The 22,540-nt window shown below is 35.3% G+C and overlaps 1 protein-coding gene across 2 annotated transcripts; it reads left to right on the top strand.

The window, feature by feature from the left end:
• Positions 1 to 789: 789 nt before the first annotated feature.
• Positions 790 to 22,025, top strand: LOC307169452 (guanine nucleotide-binding protein G(q) subunit alpha-like). Of its 2 annotated transcripts, none has more exons than XM_079890075.1 (8): positions 790 to 1,500; positions 2,202 to 2,357; positions 5,383 to 5,567; positions 6,194 to 6,348; positions 7,842 to 7,970; positions 14,277 to 14,406; positions 15,941 to 16,094; positions 17,801 to 20,520. In XM_079890075.1, the coding sequence occupies exons 2-8, from the start codon at positions 2,207 to 2,209 to the stop codon at positions 18,001 to 18,003; spliced, it is 1,107 nt and encodes a 368-aa protein (XP_079746201.1). In that variant the 5' UTR covers positions 790 to 1,500; positions 2,202 to 2,206; the 3' UTR covers positions 18,004 to 20,520. The 2 variants fall into 2 exon arrangements, with proteins under 2 accessions (XP_079746201.1, XP_079746200.1); XM_079890074.1 differs by lacking the exon at positions 17,801 to 20,520 and adding an exon at positions 21,220 to 22,025 and having other exon boundaries at positions 1,012 to 1,500.
• The last annotated feature ends 515 nt before the right edge of the window (positions 22,026 to 22,540 follow it).

Below are 22,540 nucleotides of genomic sequence, written 5' to 3'. Positions count from 1 at the left end.
AGGCCTATTCTTGTAAATCGAAGCACATGTTTCGATTCGATGTCATTTAAAGCAGTTCAACAAATCCAACACATTTGAATGGTTTTAGTATCAAAGCTAAATTATTCTTGCCTGAATCTACATTGCATTGCATTTGGAGTGAATAGCAATTCCACAACTAGCTTTCACAACATGCTTCACAAATAGCAAGCTATACTCCAAAAAATATCCTCCTCATCCTGGAATTGAAATGTATTTTTAATACTATTATATTATATTAAGATTAAACTGAAAGTAACAGCATGCTGACCTTTACACAAAGCAGCCAAATTTCCTCTAAAGTGTGTTTTGATTCTACTTGCATGAATGCAAGCTGTCATCTTCCTACAAGTCCTTTCCAGGTCACTTGTTCAGCTGAGATGAATATAATTTATTTTTTTTTTTTTTTTTAAGTGTAGCCTACTTGAAAATGAAATACATTGGCATGGGACTATTCTTAGGTCTTTGATGGCACCATGTGGCAACTGCCTGGAATAACAAAACTAGAAATAGGTGCCATTTGCCAATAGGTAATTTGCCAACAAATGGTTGCTATAGATTATCTGTTTAAAAATATAGGCCTACCGAAATCATTCTGACTTTCTCCAGGACTTTGACATACTTACCTGGTTCCCATGGCGATATGTGGACTATAGGCAATCTCGATATCTCACAACACTGCGAAAGGCCTGATAAACCGGTTCTACCTGCGAAGACAAAAGACTGACATCCACAGAGCTCGAGAGAGGAGTGTCAAATACCTGCACAGCTATTCAAGAAATTAACACCACTTGTTACTTAGAACAGGTTTTGTCTAATCTAGAGCCCTATGTAGCCTATATACTCACCTTCTTGGGTCAGTATCTATTCTATTCAATGTCAATGGTTTAGTATACAGCTTTTAGGTTTATAGTCACTTTAGCGTTATTAACGGATGTGTTTCAAAACTTAAGATGCTGTCCACTAAGACGGCATTTCTAGGAGATATGATGCCTAAAAATGCTGACTGGTGCACGCCTAGGGGGCCGTTCACATCGGGCGCGTACTTTTTCGTCTATACGCATGCGTCAGACGAACCTTGCGTCGCGTCTCGAGCGTTTTTCGTCGAGCTAAAAACTTTTGAAAACGCACCTCGAGACCCCTCCGTTCTGTTCCGTTTTGCAGCATTTTAAACACAAGAACGCTTGCTGCTAAATGCCTCAAACCGCTGTCTAAGTAGGCAGCTGATTTAGGTTTTGAGACAGCGCATATTCTCAGAGTTCAAGAAGGACTTTCCTGAATTGCAGGTAGATCTTTCTGAAGCCAGGGGGAAAATGATGTAACGTTTACAGATAAATCTGGATTTTTTCGGGGAGGAAAACTTCTGAGAAACTTTCTACTGGAGAAAATAGTTGGTTCAGATCCAGTTCGGCTCAGGGAGGAAAATGGATCGTGTTTCGTAAAGGCATTACTGACTCCGTACAGGTGTGTCGACGAATGCAGGTAAGTGATTCAACGCATTTATGTTGTCTCTATTTAATTATATTCCCTTTTTTTCTTTATAATTAGGCTATAATAAAAGGCACTGCCCACCTGTAATTATAACTATTAGGTTTCATCTTTTTCTTCTTAGGGGAAGTCCGAGATTGTAAAATGTATTTCTTTCAAATGGAGCTTTAAAACAATATCATAATTAAACAAGAGAATAGTCCATTTTCCCAGAATAGTCCATTAATGCATAGCCTAAGAATTAATTCGAATAGAATTTTATACATTTAAGGGAAACCTACACTAATGATGGAAGTTCGGCTCATTTCCGCGAATCGGTTCTTTCGAGCAGTGTATAAAACTATTAAGTGATTCTTTTATGCCAACATGGCTCTTAAAAACAAAGTATTTGTACATAAATACAATTTTATATATTTAATTTACTTTTTTTTTTTTTTTAGCTACTAACATTTCTGCACTTAATGCTACTTACTTAGGCTACTAATCAATCATTAACTGAAGAAGCGATGCAGTCATGAACGAATTGTTCAGACGTTTTTGTGAACCGGTTCAATTGATTCTTTTTGAAAGATTCGACTCGCAATTGTAACCTATACGTTGCAAATTTCTTAATCCCCCTTTTCTTAAGAGCCATTATATTAAAAGGGAAACTGAAATCAAATGTGCTCTTCATATAGTTTAATTCTGTCCTATAGGAGAGATGGGGAGCTGTTGGAGATGGTGCTATACAACGTGCACCTGTTGCATGTCTGAAGATGAGAAGAGCGCCATGGCCATTCACAATGAAATCAAAAAAATCCTTGCTGACCAGAAGAAAAGAGAACGGAGAGAAATCAAAATACTTTTATTAGGTAAGATCTTTTTACCTATTCAAATATATTTAAAAGACCAGGATTACAAAACTATGGACACTGAAGAAAGAAGATGAGATCAGGTAAGTGGATCTGGAGTCATCTTAACAGTAAAGGGAGTAAACCATAATTTGGAAAATACATGTTTATGCATGTTCTTATTGACTCAGTGAAATGGGCATTTTGAAAAAAGCCTAGGGCCTATATATATATATACTGTCAAAATAATTATTTTTGGTTTAACTTAAAGTAAGTTAACTGGTTGCCTCAATTTTGAGTTCATTGAAATTAAAAATGTTAGTTAATACAATGAAGGAGATTAAAACATGCAGTAATATGTTTTTTTATATAATATTGATCATTTCTAACTGCATTACTGTTGGATACAATCAGCAAGCAAGAATGGCATATTATTGTTGTGACAAATGAATTAAATGGAGGTAATTAGGGTGTTGTAAAGAATATCACAGCATGACAAGTCATTGTTGTTGAGCCACCTGGAGATAGTTGTCAATAGCAAGTTAGTATGAATGATATCAAATTTGTCTCGTGATGTCTTGAGTGACACATTCTTGAAGTGCTCAAGAACATCAGAAGGACATGCCTGAAATGTTTTTTCTTGCTCTTTCGATTCCCTTTCTGTCACTGCTCACACTGATTTGATGATGTGATGTGTGATTGTTTGCCTGTCAAATATTTGCAGTTTGAGTTACCGATAACTAGTTAACGCTTATCTGCTCAAATCCATCAAATGAAAACAATAAGAGAAATAGTTGTGGACTTTACAGCAGAGAAAGTCCCCCGATGGTGAAGGCATCCAAACACGTCCGGCCACATGCTTTCTGACAGGGCACGTCTCCGAATGTCAGTCTGAGATTCAAACATCTCGCTTTGTTAACAGGACAGATAACATTCCTTTGTGCATGAGAAAAGCCTCAAATGCTATCATATGCACCTTGCATTCCTTTCGGTTCTCTTTTTGTCATGCCGTGACCTGGTTTCAGTACTAGTGTTTGACATCCCTTTTCTTTTTCATGTAATATTTACTTTATTTTTTTTATTCGGCCTGATTTCATATTAGGTGTCTTTAGATACTATTGTGCTTATGTCAATGCACTTTTTCATCTTGTATTGCGAAACACTTATGCCACCATCGAGTGCAACGGTCGGGTTCCGGAAGTAAAATCTCCATTCATTTTCTCCATAAGAAAATTGATTTTGAACGATAACTTATAAACCTTTAAAGACAGACCTACAGTGAGCCACGAGGTTGTTTAATCCATGGTATTTGCTTCTGCTGAAGCCGCCAGCCCGCATTAGTTCAGCCTTTTTTTAAAATAAGAGTTTAACAGTGGAATTCCTGATGAAAAACTACATTACCCATGATGCTGTACAGAAAACTCTGCGCCAAAAGAGCTCTTTAGCTCTGCCCACTCCCATGAAGCATTGCGAATGACGTAATCGAGTCTGTCTCCTTACACTCGCAAAATACTTGATCCCCCTTCACACGGATCCACGAAAACGAGTAAAAAAGCTGTATTCTGCTGCCAGGCCAGTAGTTGGCGATGTCACTTTGTAAATAAACACTCCACGCATATAGACTGAACATTTAATACACATGTGCATGACGTCACCGTTTTCACAAATGTATGTTTTAGTAGTTTACACTGAGACTACAACGGTATCGTTTTCAAAAACGTGCACTTTGAAAACCGTCAAAAGTTTGCATTTTCAGGCCCCCAAAACACAGTTGAACGGCCAAATGAACGGAAATGGAAATGAACAGCCAAAACGCACAAAAAGTTTTTCATTTTAGTTGAAAACGGTGTCATGTAAACACCCCCTTAATCAACATTTGTAGCTTTATCTCTATCGTATTTAATTTAATTACGCTGTTCGCAATGCTTCATGGGATTGTAGTCCTTTCCCTCACTGAAATCCGTCAAATACACTGTCTTGTACCTTTGTATTTTTGTCAGATTTTCAAATACTTTTTTGCTTTAAATCAAAGTTTGATTCACTTCGTTACTGGTTGGCTCGGTTCATGGCTTATAACACTTAGTAAGGATAAGGTCAACAGTATAATTATGGGTGTAATTACAGAATTAAAGGGTTAGTTCACCCAAAAATGAAAATTCTGTCAGTAATTACTCACCCTCATGTTGTTCCAACCCCGTAAGACCTTCGTTCATCTTCGGAGCACAAATTAAGATATTTTTGATTAAATCTGAAAGTTGTCGAACTCCTCCATAGGCTTCTAAGGGACTGAAACTTGCTGGCCCAGAAAATGTATTAAAGACATCGTTAATATAGTCCAAGTGACTCCAGTGGCTCAATCTTAAGTTTATAAAGCGACGAGAATACTTTTTGTGCACAAAAACAAACAAAAATAACGACTTTATTCCACTTTTCATTTCCTTCTCTCTGGGCCTCGAGTCTTTTCACGTAGTGTTTAAGCGTAGCGCGTCTGTGTTGCACGTCACCACGTAGGCTCACTATTGGCCGACGCTGGTCATGTGTGATACGTGGTGACGTGCAACACAGACGCGCTACGCTTAAACACTACGTGAAAAGACTCGAGGCCCAGAGAGAAGGAAATGAAAAGTGGAATAAAGTCGTTATTTTTGTTTGTTTTTGCGCACAAAAAGTATTCTCGTCGCTTTATAAACTTAAGATTGAGACACTTGGACTATATTAACGATGTCTTTAATACATTTTCTGGGCCAGCAAGTTTCAGTTCCTTAGAAGCCTATGGAGGAGTGATCCAGCACTCAGATTTAATCAAAAATATCTTAATTTGTGTTCCGAAGATGAACGAAGGTCTTACGGGGTTGGAACAACATGAGGGTGAGTAATTACTGACAGAATTTTCATTTTTGGGTGAACTAACCCTTTAATTACAGATGTAATTACATAAAACATGTACACAAATAAGTGCATTGTATTAAATTATTAAATAATGTTTGTACATAGTAGTTAAAGGCATTTAATATGAAGTAGGTCCTTTTATTCTTGTGGATTTCAGGCACTGGAGAAAGCGGGAAGACGACTTTTATTAAGCAGATGAGGATTATTCACGGCAAGGGCTTTTCGGAAGAAGACAGGCGTGGCTACACTAAAATGGTTTTCCAGAATATCTTCACAGCTATGAAGGCTCTGACAGTGGCGATGAACACCTTAAGGATTCCCTACGCTAACCCACAGAACGAGGTGAGCTGCCAAAGAAAAGCTCTAATTGTTTTTGAACCCCAAGTTGAAATAAAGTGCACAATGTTCCTTGTAGCAAAAAAAAAAAAAAGTAATATACTGTAAATTACATTTTTACTTTATAAAAATGTATAATAGTTACTGTAAAATTATTATAAATTATTGGTAGATAAAGTATTAGTATTACTAATATAAAATATTCATATTTAAATTAATTAAAATATTTTAATTATTTACATTTAAACCAATCAATCTATATAAAATATATATAAATATAAAAAGGTATAAACATAATATAATACTATAAATATATATGATACTTACACTTGTATTCATGTACAGTATATTGAACAAAAAAATGTACATTAAAATAAAAATGATGAAATCCTATAAGAATTATGCAATATATTTATAAATATAAAATGTATAAGCATTAAAAAAAAAAAAAAAAATATATATATATATATATATATATATATATATATATATATATATATATATATATTTTTTTTTTTTTTTTTTTGTTAAAACAGAATAACTGTAAGAGTTCTCCTTTCAGACTGACCAGGATTACAAATTACAACCACACTATATTCTTATAAACAAGCCTCAATTGTTTATATCCTTAGGTATATGGGCAACAGTTTCAGGAAGTGGAAATACGTCAGATAACACATTTGGACAGAATGTATGTGGAAGGTATCCGACGACTTTGGGCTGACGCGGGTATCAAGGCCTGTTACAGTCGCCGTAGAGAGTACCAGCTTCTGGACTCGACAGAATAGTAAGTATCTCTATCAAAAATTCTACTCGGACAGGGTGATCAGGACCCTGACATGAAGTCTTATATCACTGTACATTAGCATGTTTATTACATGAAAATAAATAAATAATATGGCCATGAAATATTCATATAAAAGCCAGCTGTCACATGTATGCAGTTTCTGTGTTCCCGTTTCCCTTGTTAGTCTCCCTGGTACTTAAATAGTTAACACCAGTTTTGTTTTAGTCAGTCATCCTCCAAGTATTTAAACCCTGAGTTTCCTGGTATCGTCTAAGTTTAACATGGATGTGTTTGTTTATTCTCCTGCGATCTCCTGTGTGTTCCCGGTTGGATGTATTAAATATTTTTGACTATTTTTGTAGTCACCAGCAGAGTAATGCATATTTGTAAAACATATTGACCACAGAATGTGAACAATACTGACCTATCAGAATCAATTATTTCAGCGAGAAAAATCTAGACATAATTATTAATATAAATAATTAGGATATGAATTATTGACATATTTCTTAAATCTAATATAATAATCAATATTATACTAACCTTTATTAATATATTATTATAATAATAATAATAGTTATTTTCTAATATTAAATTAATTAATAAAAATACATTTATTAAATTGAATATGCATTAATATTTATTCAATTTTTACTAAATACATTTTTATCTAGATTTTTAAAATTAGAATTATATTTACAATATTATCTAATATATAAACATTAGCTCATTTATTTTTTTAATTATATGATGATATTAATTTGCATTTATTAAATATTAAATGATCAACATTATTAGAATTACGTTTATATAATTACATTATAACATATATATAGATATATAAAAATATTGTTATTGTGTCAATAGTAACATATAATGTTAATAATAAAATGTTGATATTAACAATAATTTTAAAATTGTCTAATTAAAAAAATCACTTTAATTTCCCAATTAAACCGAGCAAGGAATTTTTGTGTCAAAAGCATAAAATGTTGAAAAAACCCTGAAATAGTTTGTGCAGATCCAAATGGCACCATTGGAGGGCAATACAGTTATATCTTTAGACAAGCATGCAAGTCAGTATTTCCCTCCATTCTCTTATATTGACGATTGATGCTTTGATGCTTTTCAGTTCTCAGATTGTCATAGTATGTTTTTTTTTGTTGTCCTGAAGCCCTTTAAATTAAGTCAGTGCTGCATATTGTTAAGCAAATTTCCTGTAAAGTACATCAGGGTGTTCTTGTTAATCGTTACCTAATCACTCCTTTACACAGTTCTGCATGTCCTTCTCATTCTCTCCTCCTGCTTCCCCGATCCTGTTTTCAGTTCTACAAACCTGGCCGTGATAAGAAACACAAACAAACCTGGACGTTTAATTAAACTGCCGTTTAAAGCACAAACACCAATAAAGCAAAAGGCAAACATCATGGCACTTTATCACACTCGCACAGTTCTGAAATGTAACACTCAAGTATGTTGCCTTTTTTTTTTAGCTATATGGCAAATTTGGACCGTATCGCGGCCCCCGACTACATCCCAACAGCCCAGGACGTGCTACGAGTCCGATTCCCCACCACAGGCATCAACGATTACACCTTCAGCGTGGAGAAGATCACTCTCAGGTACCGTAAGCATATTTCCCCCCGGTTTCACAGACGAGGCTTAAGCTAGTCCCAGACTAATGTATGTTTGAGCTGAACTTGCTCTGACATATCTTAAAATATCTCAGTGCCACTGTTTTGTCTCAAGATGCACACCAGTAATGTTTCTCAGGCACGTTTATAAAAGCTACTTAAATGTCCTAACTGAACTGAGGCATAATCCTGGCTTAATCTAAACCCTGTCTGTGAAACCGGGCCTTCATATATTTAAAATATTTAAGTTTTTATTTTTCAAATTATTTATTCATTTTAATTTTAATTTTTTATTTAAAATGGACAATTCTTTTTTTTTTTATGGAATATTGCGGTATTTATTATAATTGATTTATCCACATCATTTTTTTTATATATATATATACATGCGCCCTCGTAACTGTTTACTGAAGTGTTTGCTGTCGAGAGGGCGGGACAACATGTCACTCACATGACATCGACCAATAGCAAACCACAACCATCCAATGGACAAAATCAAGTCCCACCCAACATTTTGTATTGCTCAAGAAGCCATTTCATTTAAAAAAAAAAAAAGTCACAATAGGGAAGAAAAGACTGTTGCAACTTCTCTTTAATGCCGAATTTATAGCTTTTCATTAAAGGGATAGTTCACCCATAAATTACAATTATAAGCAAGTCGACTTACAAGTAACCCCTGATGCAATGTATGACGTAGCGAAAGCTTTGACGCCTCTCGCGGTTCAGACAAATAGGGCTCGGGAACAAACTCAAGCTCCTCCTCTTTCTTTTTAAAAATCCTCGTTTTAGACTTTTATTTTGTGACCGGTGTTTTGTTTTCCTCTATCCTCTGCCTTTATTAACCCCCCCGGAGCCGTGTGGAGTACGTTTATGATGGATGGATGCACTTTTTTGGGCTTGTCCTCCATTCTCTGCCATTATAAAGCTTGGAAGAGCCAGAATTTTTTTTTTATTATATCTCCGATTGTGTTCGTATGAAAGAAGAAAGTCATATACACCTAGGATGGCTTTAGGGTGAGCAAATCATGGGCTAATTTTCATTTGTGGGTGAACTATCCCTTTAAATCGTGAACCCCCTGCAGTTCCGTCACAAACCTCTAGGGGTCGCAAATCGCAGTTCGGGAAACCCTGCTGTAATAAAAGTAATAGGCCGGGAGCCAGGTCCACTCCTCAGGATGTTTTTGCTACCTTTTTTTCACTATTATTTCCTATTATCTTATACCTTGGGCCATCACAAGTTGATAATGACCACCCCCAACTCGGCCCCGTTTGGTCTCAGGGGCCAAAAAACACCCTTTTTGGAAAAAGCTTTTGGCGGAATGATGTAATTGTGAATATAAAGGTACTGCAGCTACATAAAAGGCCATATAACCCTAAAATTTTGCATGGTGTATCCTGACACATAGGGGAAACTAGCAGAAAAAGATTCTGGGCATTGCTGGCTTTTTTCTGTCAAATATCACCCTCAACATACCCCAAAAGATTAAAAAATGGCTGTCCGCCTGACAAATTGTCATCAAAAGTGATCATTTCCAAGCATTTTATTATATATATCACTGCCTCAAATGTACATGAAAAACTTCCCAAGTTTATTAGCTTCAATTTAAGTCCAAGATGACCTTTCTATCTAGAGGATTATAGCTGGTGTAACCAAAGTTCTCCACTGTACCTCAAATCGGAGAAAACAGTATTTTCAAGCATTACCATTCCTTATGGGTTCCATAAGTCCACAAAGTCCTCGCAACACAAGGAATAAAGATGACTCTAGTGTGTAGTCTGTTATCAAAAAACCTTCAATAGAGTAAACGTTAGTAACCTTCTGTACAGGTAAACATTCTTTACAGCCAAATGGCGAAACTAAAATACAGCTCAAACATAAAATAGAAAACATTTTTTTGGTTATTAGATCTTTTTGCTGCTTATCCATGCTGTACTTTGATGACTGGTCATGTTAGTGTGTTGTATTAGTGTAGAATATAAATTCTTAATCATCATTTTCCTCATCTTCATCTATATTTATATGGATTTCATCAGTTTTTGGAGCCAAGCACTTCGATGTGTTCTACATACCTTCAAGGAGATTGTGAAACTGAGTGAGCTTCTTCTTCTTCGGACCTCTCCACACTGGTGCGGGTGACAGCACAGCAGCGCGAGCGGTCTTTATTCTCTCACTTTCTTTTTTTTTGCTTTTGTTTTGACTTGAGCAAACAAAAGCTGTTCTCACAGCTGGTAAGGTGCGCTTGAGAGCACTCAAAGGCAAGGTGGTCGAGAACTTTGCCCAGCAGAAACTGGCTGAAAAGCAGACTGAGACCATCAAGCACATCCTGCTGCGGCGGTCAGCTGCTGCCTCCACCCCATTGCCCGCAGCCCCTCAGTCTGCTCGTCGCCGGGGCGGCCTTCTGTGTCTGCCCTCGCTCCCGCGCTGCAGCAGCAGCCTCCACCTAAGTGGAGCCAAGGAGCCAGTCGCAGGCAGACAACCCCCTACCCGTCCAGGCCCCTGCCAAGCAGGGCGGTAAAGCCTTGAAGTGAACCTTCACGTGTGCCTTGAAGTGGAACCTGTTCGTCAAGTAGTTTTCTTCTCGCCGGGAGGACCCTGGAGAACTGGTCGTCAGGTTCCTTAGGGGGGCGAGAAGGTTAAACCCTCCTTGTCCCCCCTCCATAACCTCTTGGGACCTTTCCCTGGTGCTTCAAGCTCTTCAGGATGCTCCCTTTGAGCCTTTGAAGTCAGTAGACTTAAAGCTTCTCTCTTTGAAGATTTTGCTGCTGATTGCACTGGCCTCTATCAAGAGGGTAAATTTACTTAAGTATACTTCATAAAATGAACATGAAGACATGCACTTTTATGATGAAGAGATTCACTTTTATGATGGATAGATGCAATTTTTTAATGGATAGATGCACTTTTATGATGGATAGATGCACTTTTTTGATGGATAGATGCACTTTTATAATGGATAGATGCACTTTATAATGGATAGATGCACTTTTATGATGAGAGATGCACTTTTATGATGGAGAGATGCACTTTTATGATGGAGAGATGCACTTTTATGATGGATTGATGCACTTTTATAACGGATAGATGCACTTTTATGATGGACAGATGCACATTTATGATGGAGAGATGCACTTTTATGATGGATAGATGCAATTTTATAATGGATAGATGCACTTTTATGATGGACAGATGCTCTTTTATAATGGATAGATGCACTTTTATAATGGATAGATGCACTTTTATGATGGAGAGATGCACTTTTATGATGGAGAGATGCTCTTTTATAATGGATAGAGACACTTTTAAGATGGACAGATGCACTTTTATGATGGATAGATGCACTTTTATAATGGATAGATGCTCTTTTATAATGGATAGAGACACTTTTAAGATGGACAGATGCACTTTTATGATGGATAGATGCACTTTTATAATGGATAGATGGACTTTTATAATGGATAGATGCACTTTTATGATGGATAGATGCACTTTTATGATGGATAGATGCGCTTTTATAATGGATAGATGCACTTTTATAATGGATAGACAATAATAGATTTTTACAGCGATTGAGTCCTGCCGGTTCCATAATGAGACTGGCGCGGCCAGAGACATTTTGGGCGCTGCGGCATATTAAATATATTATAAATAGTTTTTCCACGTGAGAAATACAATGTGTGGCGAGAGGGCGTGACAAAAGACCAAAATTTGTGACTGTCACGTGACACTTGAGAGCCCTGACTGCACTGTAGCAGTTACTGTTACACTGTTTAACCTGCAAGCTAGCTAGCCTGCTAGATAGCTAGCCTGCTTAAAACACCAAGCTTATATTACCTACTGCTACTATTCCCCACCAATTCACAAGCACAAGAGAAAAAGTATTTTGTACTTACATTTAATACCCCTGGAACTCAATGGAAGTTGATTGAAGATGGCATAGTTGGTAGTGTTGTTATAACCAATCAACTGAACCAACAATCTTTTCACAAAACTGACAAAACCATGTCAAACTGTTGAAATCCATCAACATTCCATGCATGAGCTACTTTCTGACATTCTAACTGAAAGTGGGTGAATATCAAAATACATGATAGAAACATTTTGTTAAACCACTTACAAGTGTTATGTTTACAACACCATTGACTACACTATTGAAACAATTACTTTTTATTACAACTGTACATGAATAAATAGGCCATTTGGCCCTGGACTAATAGGGTATTCTATTTGTCCATTCTATTGGCTCTATTCTATTTTGCAGGCTGCACAAGTCTAATTTAAGGCTCTCACAAATAAATAGTATGGGTATATTATACATTTTTCTGAGTCATCAGAGTGCCTTGAGTATTGAAGTTGTTGAGTTTTGTATCCGTGGTGTTCTTTCATGCAGCAGGGATAAAAGAAAGCATACAGTTTAGGTGGAAATTGTGAAAAAATGTGTGTTATTTCTGGTTTAAAGAAGTCATGTGACCTCTGTGTTTGTCAGACAGATTCAGTACTGGGCTTAAATGAAAGCCTAAAAGGTCCCCTTTCCAACGATACCAAGCACCATATTATAGAATATTGATAATATCCATAGCATGAGCCTAAACCAGATATACACCAGATTTCAAAAACGGAATTTATTTTAGGGGGTTAGTAACTTCATGAGCTCAACAAAGTGATTTCCCTACCACCGCTGCACTGCTATCGTGATTTTTCTAATACTAGGGGTGTATACCTTGCCAAAAAAACAATGATAGCATTTGCTCCCCCGTTGGCTCATGGACTATATGTTTCAATAAGTAATAAATAATGTTTCAATAAATAAGCTAAACCCACCGGCCCTTCTCAACATTTCGATTTAAAGGGGGGGTGAAACACTCATTTTCAGTCAATCTCATGTTAATCTTGAGTACCTATAGAGTAGTATTGCATCCTTCAAATCTCCAAAAAGTCTTTAGTTTTATTATATTTATAAAAAATAAAGATAGGCTGTACCGCGTCTTTCTGGATAAAAACGAGCAGCTGGAGGCGTGCCGTGTCGTGCCGTCAAATTACGCCCCATCTGACATCACACAGGCCCATACTCGAAAAAAAAACTTTCCGAAACTTGTGACAAACCGGAAGGAGCATTTTTGGCACAGAAATACTCCTTCAAACGTACAATTTAATTTTTGAAACATTGTCCATGTTTAGCATGGGAATCCAACTCTTTAACAGTGTAAAAAACTCAGTATGCATGAAATAGCATTTCACCCCCCCTTTAATAATCCGGCCCTTGAATGATGCTAATTGAATAGCCCTGACCTAGGGGCATAACATTGCTCACTTTTCATGCAATTCATTTCATATAATATAGCGCATAAGTCAAGTCTCAACTCTTGTTTAAGACATTGTTCATATGTAAAAAATATGCTTAATCCAATATAGAATGGTAATGCTTGAAATTTCTGTTTTCTCCGATTTGAGGTACAGTGGAGAACTTTGGTTACACCAGCTATAATCCTCTAGATAGAAAGGTCATCTTGGACTTAAATTGAAGCTAATAAACTTGGGAAGTTTTTCATGTACATTTGAGGCAGTGATATATATAATAAAATGCTTGGAAATTATCATTTTTGATGACAATTTGTCAGGCGGACAGCCATTTTTTAATCTTTTGGGGTATGTTGAGGGTGATATTTGACAGAAAAAAGCCAGCAATGCCCAGAATCTTTTTCTGCTAGTTTCCCCTATGTGTCAGGATACATCATGCAAAATTTTAGGGTTGTATGGCCATTTATGTAGCTGCAGTACCTTTATATTCACAATTACATCATTCCGCCACAAGCTTTTCCCCAAAAAGGGTGTTTTTTGGCCCCTGAGACCAAACGGGGCCGAGTTGGGGGTGGTCATTATAAACTTGTGATGGCCCAAGGTATAAGATAATTGGAAATAATAGTGAAAAAAAGGTAGCAAAAAACATCCTGAGGAGTGGACCTGGCTCCCGGCCTATAATAAGATTTACTTTCTGCCTGGCAACCACCTATAAAAAACACCTTAGCAATAGCAATGATTTGACAACCTTAGTGAACATTCTAGCCTTGTTGTGGCAAGTTTCAGAAATGTTGAAAAATGTGAGTTATAACAAGACGTGAGTTGATTTCCTGATGCTGTCCAGTATATTTTGAGGTAGACAGGTTTGATATATGATAGCAAGGAAGTAGGAATAAATCAATAGGGGTTTACAGTTAGTGTTGAATGTTTTTGGTTTAGACAGAAAGTTTCGAGAATAAACAATTTAATCTCGATCTTACCACTTTTTTTCCCCGAAGGATTGTAGATGTTGGTGGCCAGAAGTCAGAGAGGCGGAAGTGGATCCATTGCTTTGAGAATGTGACATCGCTCATATTTTTAGCCTCCCTCAGTGAGTTCGACCAGGTCCTGGAGGAAAATAACACGGAGGTGAGCATCTCCATCGCCCCAGTCTGTATCACTCTCCTTCCTTCTCATACTAATCAATGGCTTTGATTAGCATATCTTGGGTCGGTTTCGTCCTGAGTCATATTTCACTGCAAATCCAAAGACAAAAAATGAATGTTCATAACGCTCAAAATCTGTGTTTCAACTGCAGAAAGAGGTCAATTAAACAGCTGGAGAAAGAGGTCAATAAAACAGCTGGAGAACAACGTCACTTAACGTTATTTACCTCAGGAAAGGCATTTAATTACCATAGCATGTTAGTTAGCTAGAAAAATTAACTATATAGAGGAGTATTTTGCGAAGTATATGCACTATATTACATATTATATTTTCACTCATATCATTAAAAAGTATTATAATGTTATTATTGTAAAATCCACATCATATTAATTTGAGTTGTTAATTTTAACCTTTAATAATAATGCCGGGTTTCACTGTAAGCATTAGTTGAGAGATTTTTTCCTTGAGAAAAATTAACATGTAGCTACTGTACCTGATATTTATCCAAATTAATCGATATTGAAGATCGGAATCAAATCGCAAGCTTATGAATTAAAATTGTGAAAGCACTAATAAAAACAGTAGCCTACCAGTCATTGTACCATGTAAACATTGTGACATGTTGTCACTAAACTTAATGAAATTCCATGAATTCCAAAATGTTTTGAGAATCACAATGCACTTATTTTAACCCCCTTTCCTTGTTTCTCATAAATGAGTACTGTTAACTAAAACTACAATATACAAACTAAAATTTTGCTATTAAAAATAGTTTTTGTTAATTCAAATAAGGCTGAAATAAAATAAAGTACAATCATTAGAAGAAAAACTTAAAAAAAAAAAAACTAAAATTGATATTAAATTAGGCTAAGTATAAATATATAAAAACTAAAATATAAAAATGACAAAAGCACACAACAAAATGACTCAATCTTTTTTAAATATTAATAAATTATATAATAGTATATAAATACTATAGTACTTACATTAACATTACTTTAGTATTATAAATAATACTAAAATTACACTTCATAATCTAGTCTGGACACATGATTTTCTTTTCCCATGATAAATTAAATAAAAGTTCAAAACAATAAAAAAAAAAATATATATATATATATATATATATATATATATTAAAATAGGCTACTGACAGGATTTAATTGTATAATGTCACAATGCAAAATACCTCAATGGTCCAAAAAACAGGCTTCATTTTATTTCAATCATGACAACTCTCTGGATAGATTTAAAAAGCATTTATTAATTAGAATGGAGTGTACATAGGCTTAGTCTTGGCAGACTAGATCTGCTACACTGCTGCTGCATGAGTAAAAGGCTACTGCCGAAACATGCAAATAAATACGGTGAATAGAATGTGAGCTGCTTCAAGGAAAGTAGAGAGACACCACTAGCAGATCTAGGCAGGTGGTGCTGGGGAAGGTGGAGGGCTAGGAAAATTCCCATGACGCGCTGATTAACTTTTGCTCTGAACGCTTCCTCTCTCCGGCTCCAGAACCGCATGAAAGAGAGCTTGTCGCTCTTCTACACCACCATCCACTCGCCGTGGTTCGCCAGCGCCTCCATCATCCTCTTCCTAAACAAGATGGACATCCTGGAGGAAAAGATCAAGACGTCTGACTTAAAAAGTTACTTCCCAGGCTTTGGAGGTATGGAAAGAAGGGTTTGCGCACTAACAACTTAGTAAATAGGCCCTGACCTGCCCTGACCCTTAGGATGGGAGCATGTAAGAAACAGAATTGATAGAGCCGTTGGAACAGGTTTTGCTTCACAGGAGATGGGTAGGACAGATCTCTAGCCAATAAAAATGCTTAGAACTATTACCTCAAGCTCCATTTACAAAATTGGAATGCCAAGTTGGCCTCTTTTCCATAGCCATGACCGCGTCCATATTCTCCTCTTTCACTTCCTCCTCTTTTTTTCAGCGCACATTAAAAACCACAATTGCCAAAGTGCGATTCATCTATTTGTTTACCACTAGTGCATGCTGATGACATTTTATCCTTCTATACTAATTTGCTTCGGTAGTCTACGATTCAATGGGTGTCATCATCGTAGTCTACATACATGTCGTACCCAAGTTTATACGGTAGATCCATGTCGTTCAGTGTGATTTGTAATGATCTTATAGGATTGCTGAAATCACACATCATTTTTGTGTGAATTTGTCCATTCAAGCGTAAAGAGAACTTAAAATTCTGTCTGAGACGCGGCTTTCCATGTGCGCGCTTCGGATGAGTGCAGACACAAATCTTCACACAGCACGAGTTCTCTTTCGTGTATTCTTGCGCTTGAATGTTTAAATTGGCGAGGCTTAATATATTTTTGGTTTAACTTAAAAAGTTGAGTTACCTGGTTGCCTTTATTTTGAGTTCATTGAAATAAAAAAAATTGAGTAATGGAGATTGGTTCAATCAACAGAAACTCAAAATATTATGTTATCTAAACCACATTAATTAAGTTGATTTGACAAAAGAAAAAAAGTTGATAATCATGAAAATCATTTTTAGTGGAGTAATAACAGTAAATTATGCATAATAAAGTAACCCTAAACCAAACCCTAATCGTAACTCTGTAGTAGATAGCAACATGTGCTGTTCAGGTCTCACCTGCGCTATCAACACCAAATGATGACCATAAATGACTTGAACAAAGTTTACAAAGAGTGACTGTTTTGTCCACGTTTTTTTTGATCATCGCTGTTGTAGTGTATTGGGAAGCCAGAATGCGCATCCATTGACAGAAACACACATTAGCCGAACTCTGTCTGTCTGTTTTACTCGTCGTTATTTTCAACAATCCATATTATAGATGCGTCATCAGATTTGAGATGAACTGTGTTTTTTTTATTTTTTTTTTTATAATATTTATTGTTTTTATTTATAAATCATTTTATATAATATTATATGTATATATATATATATATATATATATATATATATATATATATATATATATATATATATTATATAAATAAAAATACATCAAATATTTTTTCACAATATTACTGATCAAATAAATGCAGAAATAATCAAATTATTTTTGATCAAAGAAATGTCATACAGGGTCAGTATAAGATGACAGCATTTTCCTTTTTGAGTGAACTGCCCCTTTAATACACAAACGAACTTTGAGCTCCACTGACTCTAAAAGGGTTAAATATTAATTTTCAAGCAGAAGCTCTTGACAATAGTGATTTTAAAAATGTTTGCCTAGTCAGATTCTCTCTCTCTCTCTTCTTACCTCATTCTTCCCCCCTCTTCAATTTACTAGTGCTCCTCCTTTTTCAATCACTCATACCTTTTCATGCTCGTACTAACCCCTCCCCTCCTCTGTGGTTTGGTGCCACCCTCAGGCAAACAGCGGGACGCACAAGACGCCAGGAACTACATCAGAGAGATGTATAAACAGAAGGCCTTGAATACAGAGTCAAAGGATTGCAAAAACATCTACCCTCACTTCACCTGCGCAACGGACACCAATAACATCCGGATGGTTTTCACTGACGTGAAAGACACGGTCCTGATCAAGTCTCTGCAGGAGTACGGGGTGCTTTGAGCGGCCCATGAAGCACCAGTTTTTGCCAATCTAATAAATGACTTTGAAGGGACGCACAAAGGATGTCTTGAATTATTTTTCCTTGTGCATCCCCTTTGCTTTTCTTTGTCTTTCTCTCCATCTTTTCTTATATACCTACTTCTGTTTGTTTCATCATATTGGTGGATAAAACATCTGCATGTTCTTACGGTATGACACACTTTCCCCTCATTCCAACACCGACAGTGACATGACTCTGAAAGTATGAGGATATACAGCTAAACAGCTGACAGATTATCAGCGAGTTCTAGTTTCGAGGAGGCGGCGAGAAGAATACAACACCGTAGCTGCCAGCGAGACTGACCTGATATTTGACTTTACTGATTACTTCAATAGAGCAAGAGTCACTGCACTGCTTTCTTTTCGAAATGAAGCAAAAAAAATAACATGATCTACTATTTTTATCACACAAGCAAAAATGCAAGTTAGGGACTTAAAGTGGAAATGTTTCTATTTTGCTTATTTTCGTAATTTAAAACAATTATATTATTTTAGAGCAATATAGTCTCTCAAAATGGAGCTTATACTGTTACTTTCCTGTCATGCAAGTTTAAGTTGTTATGTGACTTTGTGTATATATACAGTAGGATGGGTTACACTTTATTTTAAGGTGTCATTGTTACAGTGTAATTAAACATATAAGTACTGAGTAATATAGTAATATATGAACTATAGGGTTTGGTTCAGGGTTAGTTGTATGTAAATCCATAATTTATTGTAAAAACTCACTGTAAAAAGTGATTAGTTGACTCAACTTAAAAAGATTGAGGAAACCCATTGCCTTAAAATTATTAAGTAAATAAACTTCATACTTAATCGAAAAAAATACGTAACATGGAATTGTCAAGTTCACATAACTTAATTTTTTCAATTAAGCATTAAGTTTATTTACATAATGATAATTTTTTTCAAGTTAAGTCAGCTGATCACTTTTTACAGTACGTACATGTAACAAGGACTCTGTAAAATATAGTTTTACCGTATATATATATACAGTGGTGGTCAGAATTAATGGCACCCCTGGTAAATATGATCAAAAATGGCTGTAAAAAATAAATCTGCATTGTTTAACCTTTTGATCATTCATTAAAAAAAAAATGCAAAACTCTAACCTTTCATTGAAGTAAAAGAATTGAAAGTGTGGGGGTGGGATTAATCATCCATCACAATGAGTAATACCATATTGTACAATTTAATATACCATTGGATCTTTAATGTTGTGGGCATATTTTTTTGCTGGAGGTCCTGGACTTCTTATTCAGATACATGGCATTGTGGATTCTATCAAATATCAACAGATAAAAAATCAAAACCTGACTGTCTCTACTAGAAATCTTATAATGGGCCGTGGTTGGATCTTCCATCAGGACAACGATCCAAAACAAACATCAAAATCAACACAAAAATGTGTTACGGAGCACAAAATGAAGCTTCTGCCATGAGCGTCCCAGTTCCCTGACCTGATGAGTGGAGTGAACTGAAGAGAAGAAGCACCAACATGAACTTGTGAATCTGAAGGATCTGGAGAGATTCTGTATGGAGGAATGGTCTCTGATCTCTTGTCAGGTGTTCTCCAAACTCATCAGGCATTATAGAAGAAAACTCAGAGCTGGTATCTTGTCAAAAGGAGATTGCAAAAAGTATTTAATAAAAGGGTGCCAATAATTACGGCCAACATGTTTTGGAGAAAAACATTTATTTCATAATGTGATTTCCCCCCTTACTTCAATGAAAAGTTAGATTTTTGCAAAAAAAATAAAAAAATAATGAAAGATCAAAAGGATAAAAAATGCAGATTTATTTTTTACAGCCATTTTTGATCATATTTACCAGGGGTGCCATTAATTCTAACCACAACTGTATATATATATATATATAGTATAGTTCTGCACTGGAATATATGTATTTATTTAGTATTAATAGAAAACTCTACTAATTAGGAAGGGTTAGCTGTTATTTAAGCTTTTAAATTAATCTAATCAGTCCATCTGCTGTCATTAAAATTAGAAATCATTTCTAATATTAGTGTGTTCACTGTGAATCGGTCAGGAAAGATATATGCAATCTGTTTATAATTACTGATAAATAAAAGAAAAAACATGTTATTTCCTGAATTACTATAACAAAAACTGGAAATGCAACAAGTCTAATATTTATGTTTATAATCATCACCAGCATCAAACTAGAAATGAGGCATTTTCCATGAATAGGGTATTCAAATATACTAATACCAAAGGTTTTTTGTTCCTCAACAAATGGTTGATGAAGGAGGTGGTTAATACTTATTGTGAACCTCAGAAGGTAAAAACTACATTTTACATTTTTATTGTCTATTCATTTTATATGTAGTTTGCAATTTTTGCAACCCTGTTACCAATAAATTATATTTAAATTGTGTCTAAAAACGATTTGAATACAATTTGTCGCTGCAATTTCATACCAATAAGCATGAAATAAACATAAAAGAAAGAAAAAAAAGAATGGGTAACAGGGTTGCACTAAATGCCTAAATGCTGTTACTCAGTAACTACATTTTAGGTACTGATCAACATATTTCCCATGAATCAAATAAAAATAATTTCGCACAAAAACTTGGGTAACAGTTTTGTGCTTGATGATTGAAGTCAACACTACAATTTGTATAAACATTTAGAAAATTGAATGAATTGAATAATCTCACTTGCTTCTCTGCATGCTGTAGAAAGACTTAGATGTGTTATGTAAAAACTTTAAGGAGTAACTTTAAGGTGTAACAGTGTAATTACTCAGGACTGAGTAACGAGTATACTAATTAACTCGATGTACTTCTAGAGTAAGAGTTTGTTTTAGGGTTAGTTGCATGTAGGTATGCCTCATTTAAAGTAATTATAGTAACTACATGTGTAAAAATGACATTGTAAAATAAAATAAAGTGTTACCAAAAGTAGTTTGACATCTAATAATTCTCAAAAAAAAATTGTTTCGCCTCTACTGCAAAAAACTAAAACAAAGTGTACCTTATACATGGAAACTGCCCTTAACTTTAACATCATTAAACTGGTTTTCTGTGGTGAAATTTTATACCTTTTGTTTGCTCTTTTCCTTTTTTTCAAATCCAAATTTCTGCTGAATTTTATTTCCCTTTTCCTTGTCTTTTTTATCTCAATGTTCTCCAACTCCATTCTATTATGATGCCAGGCCAAAAGCAAAACAAGGATGAAGCGATGGACTACATCAGTGATCTGTACCTTAAAGAAGCTTCAAGCCGTGAAAAACGAAACCAAGAACGGAAGCAAATTTACAAACACTTTACCTGTGCAACCGACACTGACAACATCCGCAAGGTCTTCTACGATGTCAAGAAAACGGTTCTCATCAAGGAACTGCAGTCTTACGGTATGCTTTAAGATAATGAGGGGCTTCATCTGAACTGCTTCCTGGAAAGACAAATAAATTGTGAAGCTCACCAAATAAGTTATAACAGGGTTGAATGGATATGCCTATGAATGTATACAGCTAATTTGAACTCTACTGACTGATTCATTGCATTCAGAAATATTTTGTTTCATTTTTTGAACCATTAAATGCAAAATGGGACTTCCTGACTGTCATTACACTGAAATAAATTAGCATATTCTGTTGAAAAAGAATATCACAAAATATCAATAACTGAAAATAATGAGGCACTACTGGTTATGCGTATAAGACAATATGACAGGGATTTCAAGAAATGGACAAAATGTCCCCTTGTTATGGTATAATGTTAGATTGTCCCTGAAATGTATATACTGCAAGTCTCTTTTAATAAAAACGGTTTGCTAAATGACAATTAATCAAGTAGTTTATTCCATATTTGCACACAATAGACCCAATATTGCACACTATAAATACATCTATTTCAGTTGAACGCATAAAGAGGGTCAAATTGACCTGGCATGCAGTGATTTCTTTTAATATTTTATCAATGAAAACATTTATTTACTTGGTATTCCATGAATTCTTCCAAAAAAAAAAAAAAAAAAAATTGATGGCCCTCATCAATTTAATTTTCATATTTCTTGGTCATATGGGGAAAAAATATTTTTGTATCATTACCCCAAGAATGCATAAAGGGGGTCTAATTGACCCGTATTCATTTCCTATGAAATTTTGTCTCAACATTATTTTTGGATACATTTTTGTCAATGATAATATTTATTGTCTTAAAAACTTTATAGATTACTTAAAATTTTGTTGTGACTTTTTCTGCTCTGAGTCAAGAATGTGCCTCAGACACCAACCCTGTCTCCTTCCTATATACACTATAAAAAATTATATGATCTATAAGTTATGACAACATGTGTTTTACATCGCTTTAACTCATCAAACTAAGTTATTCAAGATTCAACTCATTTTTTTTAAGTCAATTTAATGTAATTTAAGTTGAAATGACTTAAACATCCAAGTTGTTTGTACTTAAACATTAAAGAAATCAATACTTCTATTCAGCAAATAGGCATTAAATTGATCAAAAGTGACA

This window comes from Squalius cephalus, assembly GCF_949319135.1.
Source record: "Squalius cephalus genome assembly, chromosome: 13".
Classification (NCBI taxonomy): Eukaryota; Metazoa; Chordata; class Actinopteri; order Cypriniformes; family Leuciscidae; genus Squalius; species Squalius cephalus.
Note: the sequence above shows the minus strand (reverse complement) of the source record. Positions and strands in the feature narration are given on the sequence as shown.

What these genes read in the sequence shown, in the direction of transcription:
- LOC307169452 (XM_079890074.1), top strand. Translation starts at nt 2,207, where the DNA reads ATGGGGAGCTGTTGGAGATGGTGCTATACAACGTGCACCTGTTGCATG. An exon ending in CTTCTGGACTCGACAGAATA is followed by an intron (nt 6,349 to 7,841) that starts GTAAGTATCTCT and finishes TTTTTTTTTTAG; the next exon opens with CTATATGGCAAATTTGGACC. An exon ending in GTGGAGAAGATCACTCTCAG is followed by an intron (nt 7,971 to 14,276) that starts GTACCGTAAGCA and finishes TTTTCCCCGAAG; the next exon opens with GATTGTAGATGTTGGTGGCC.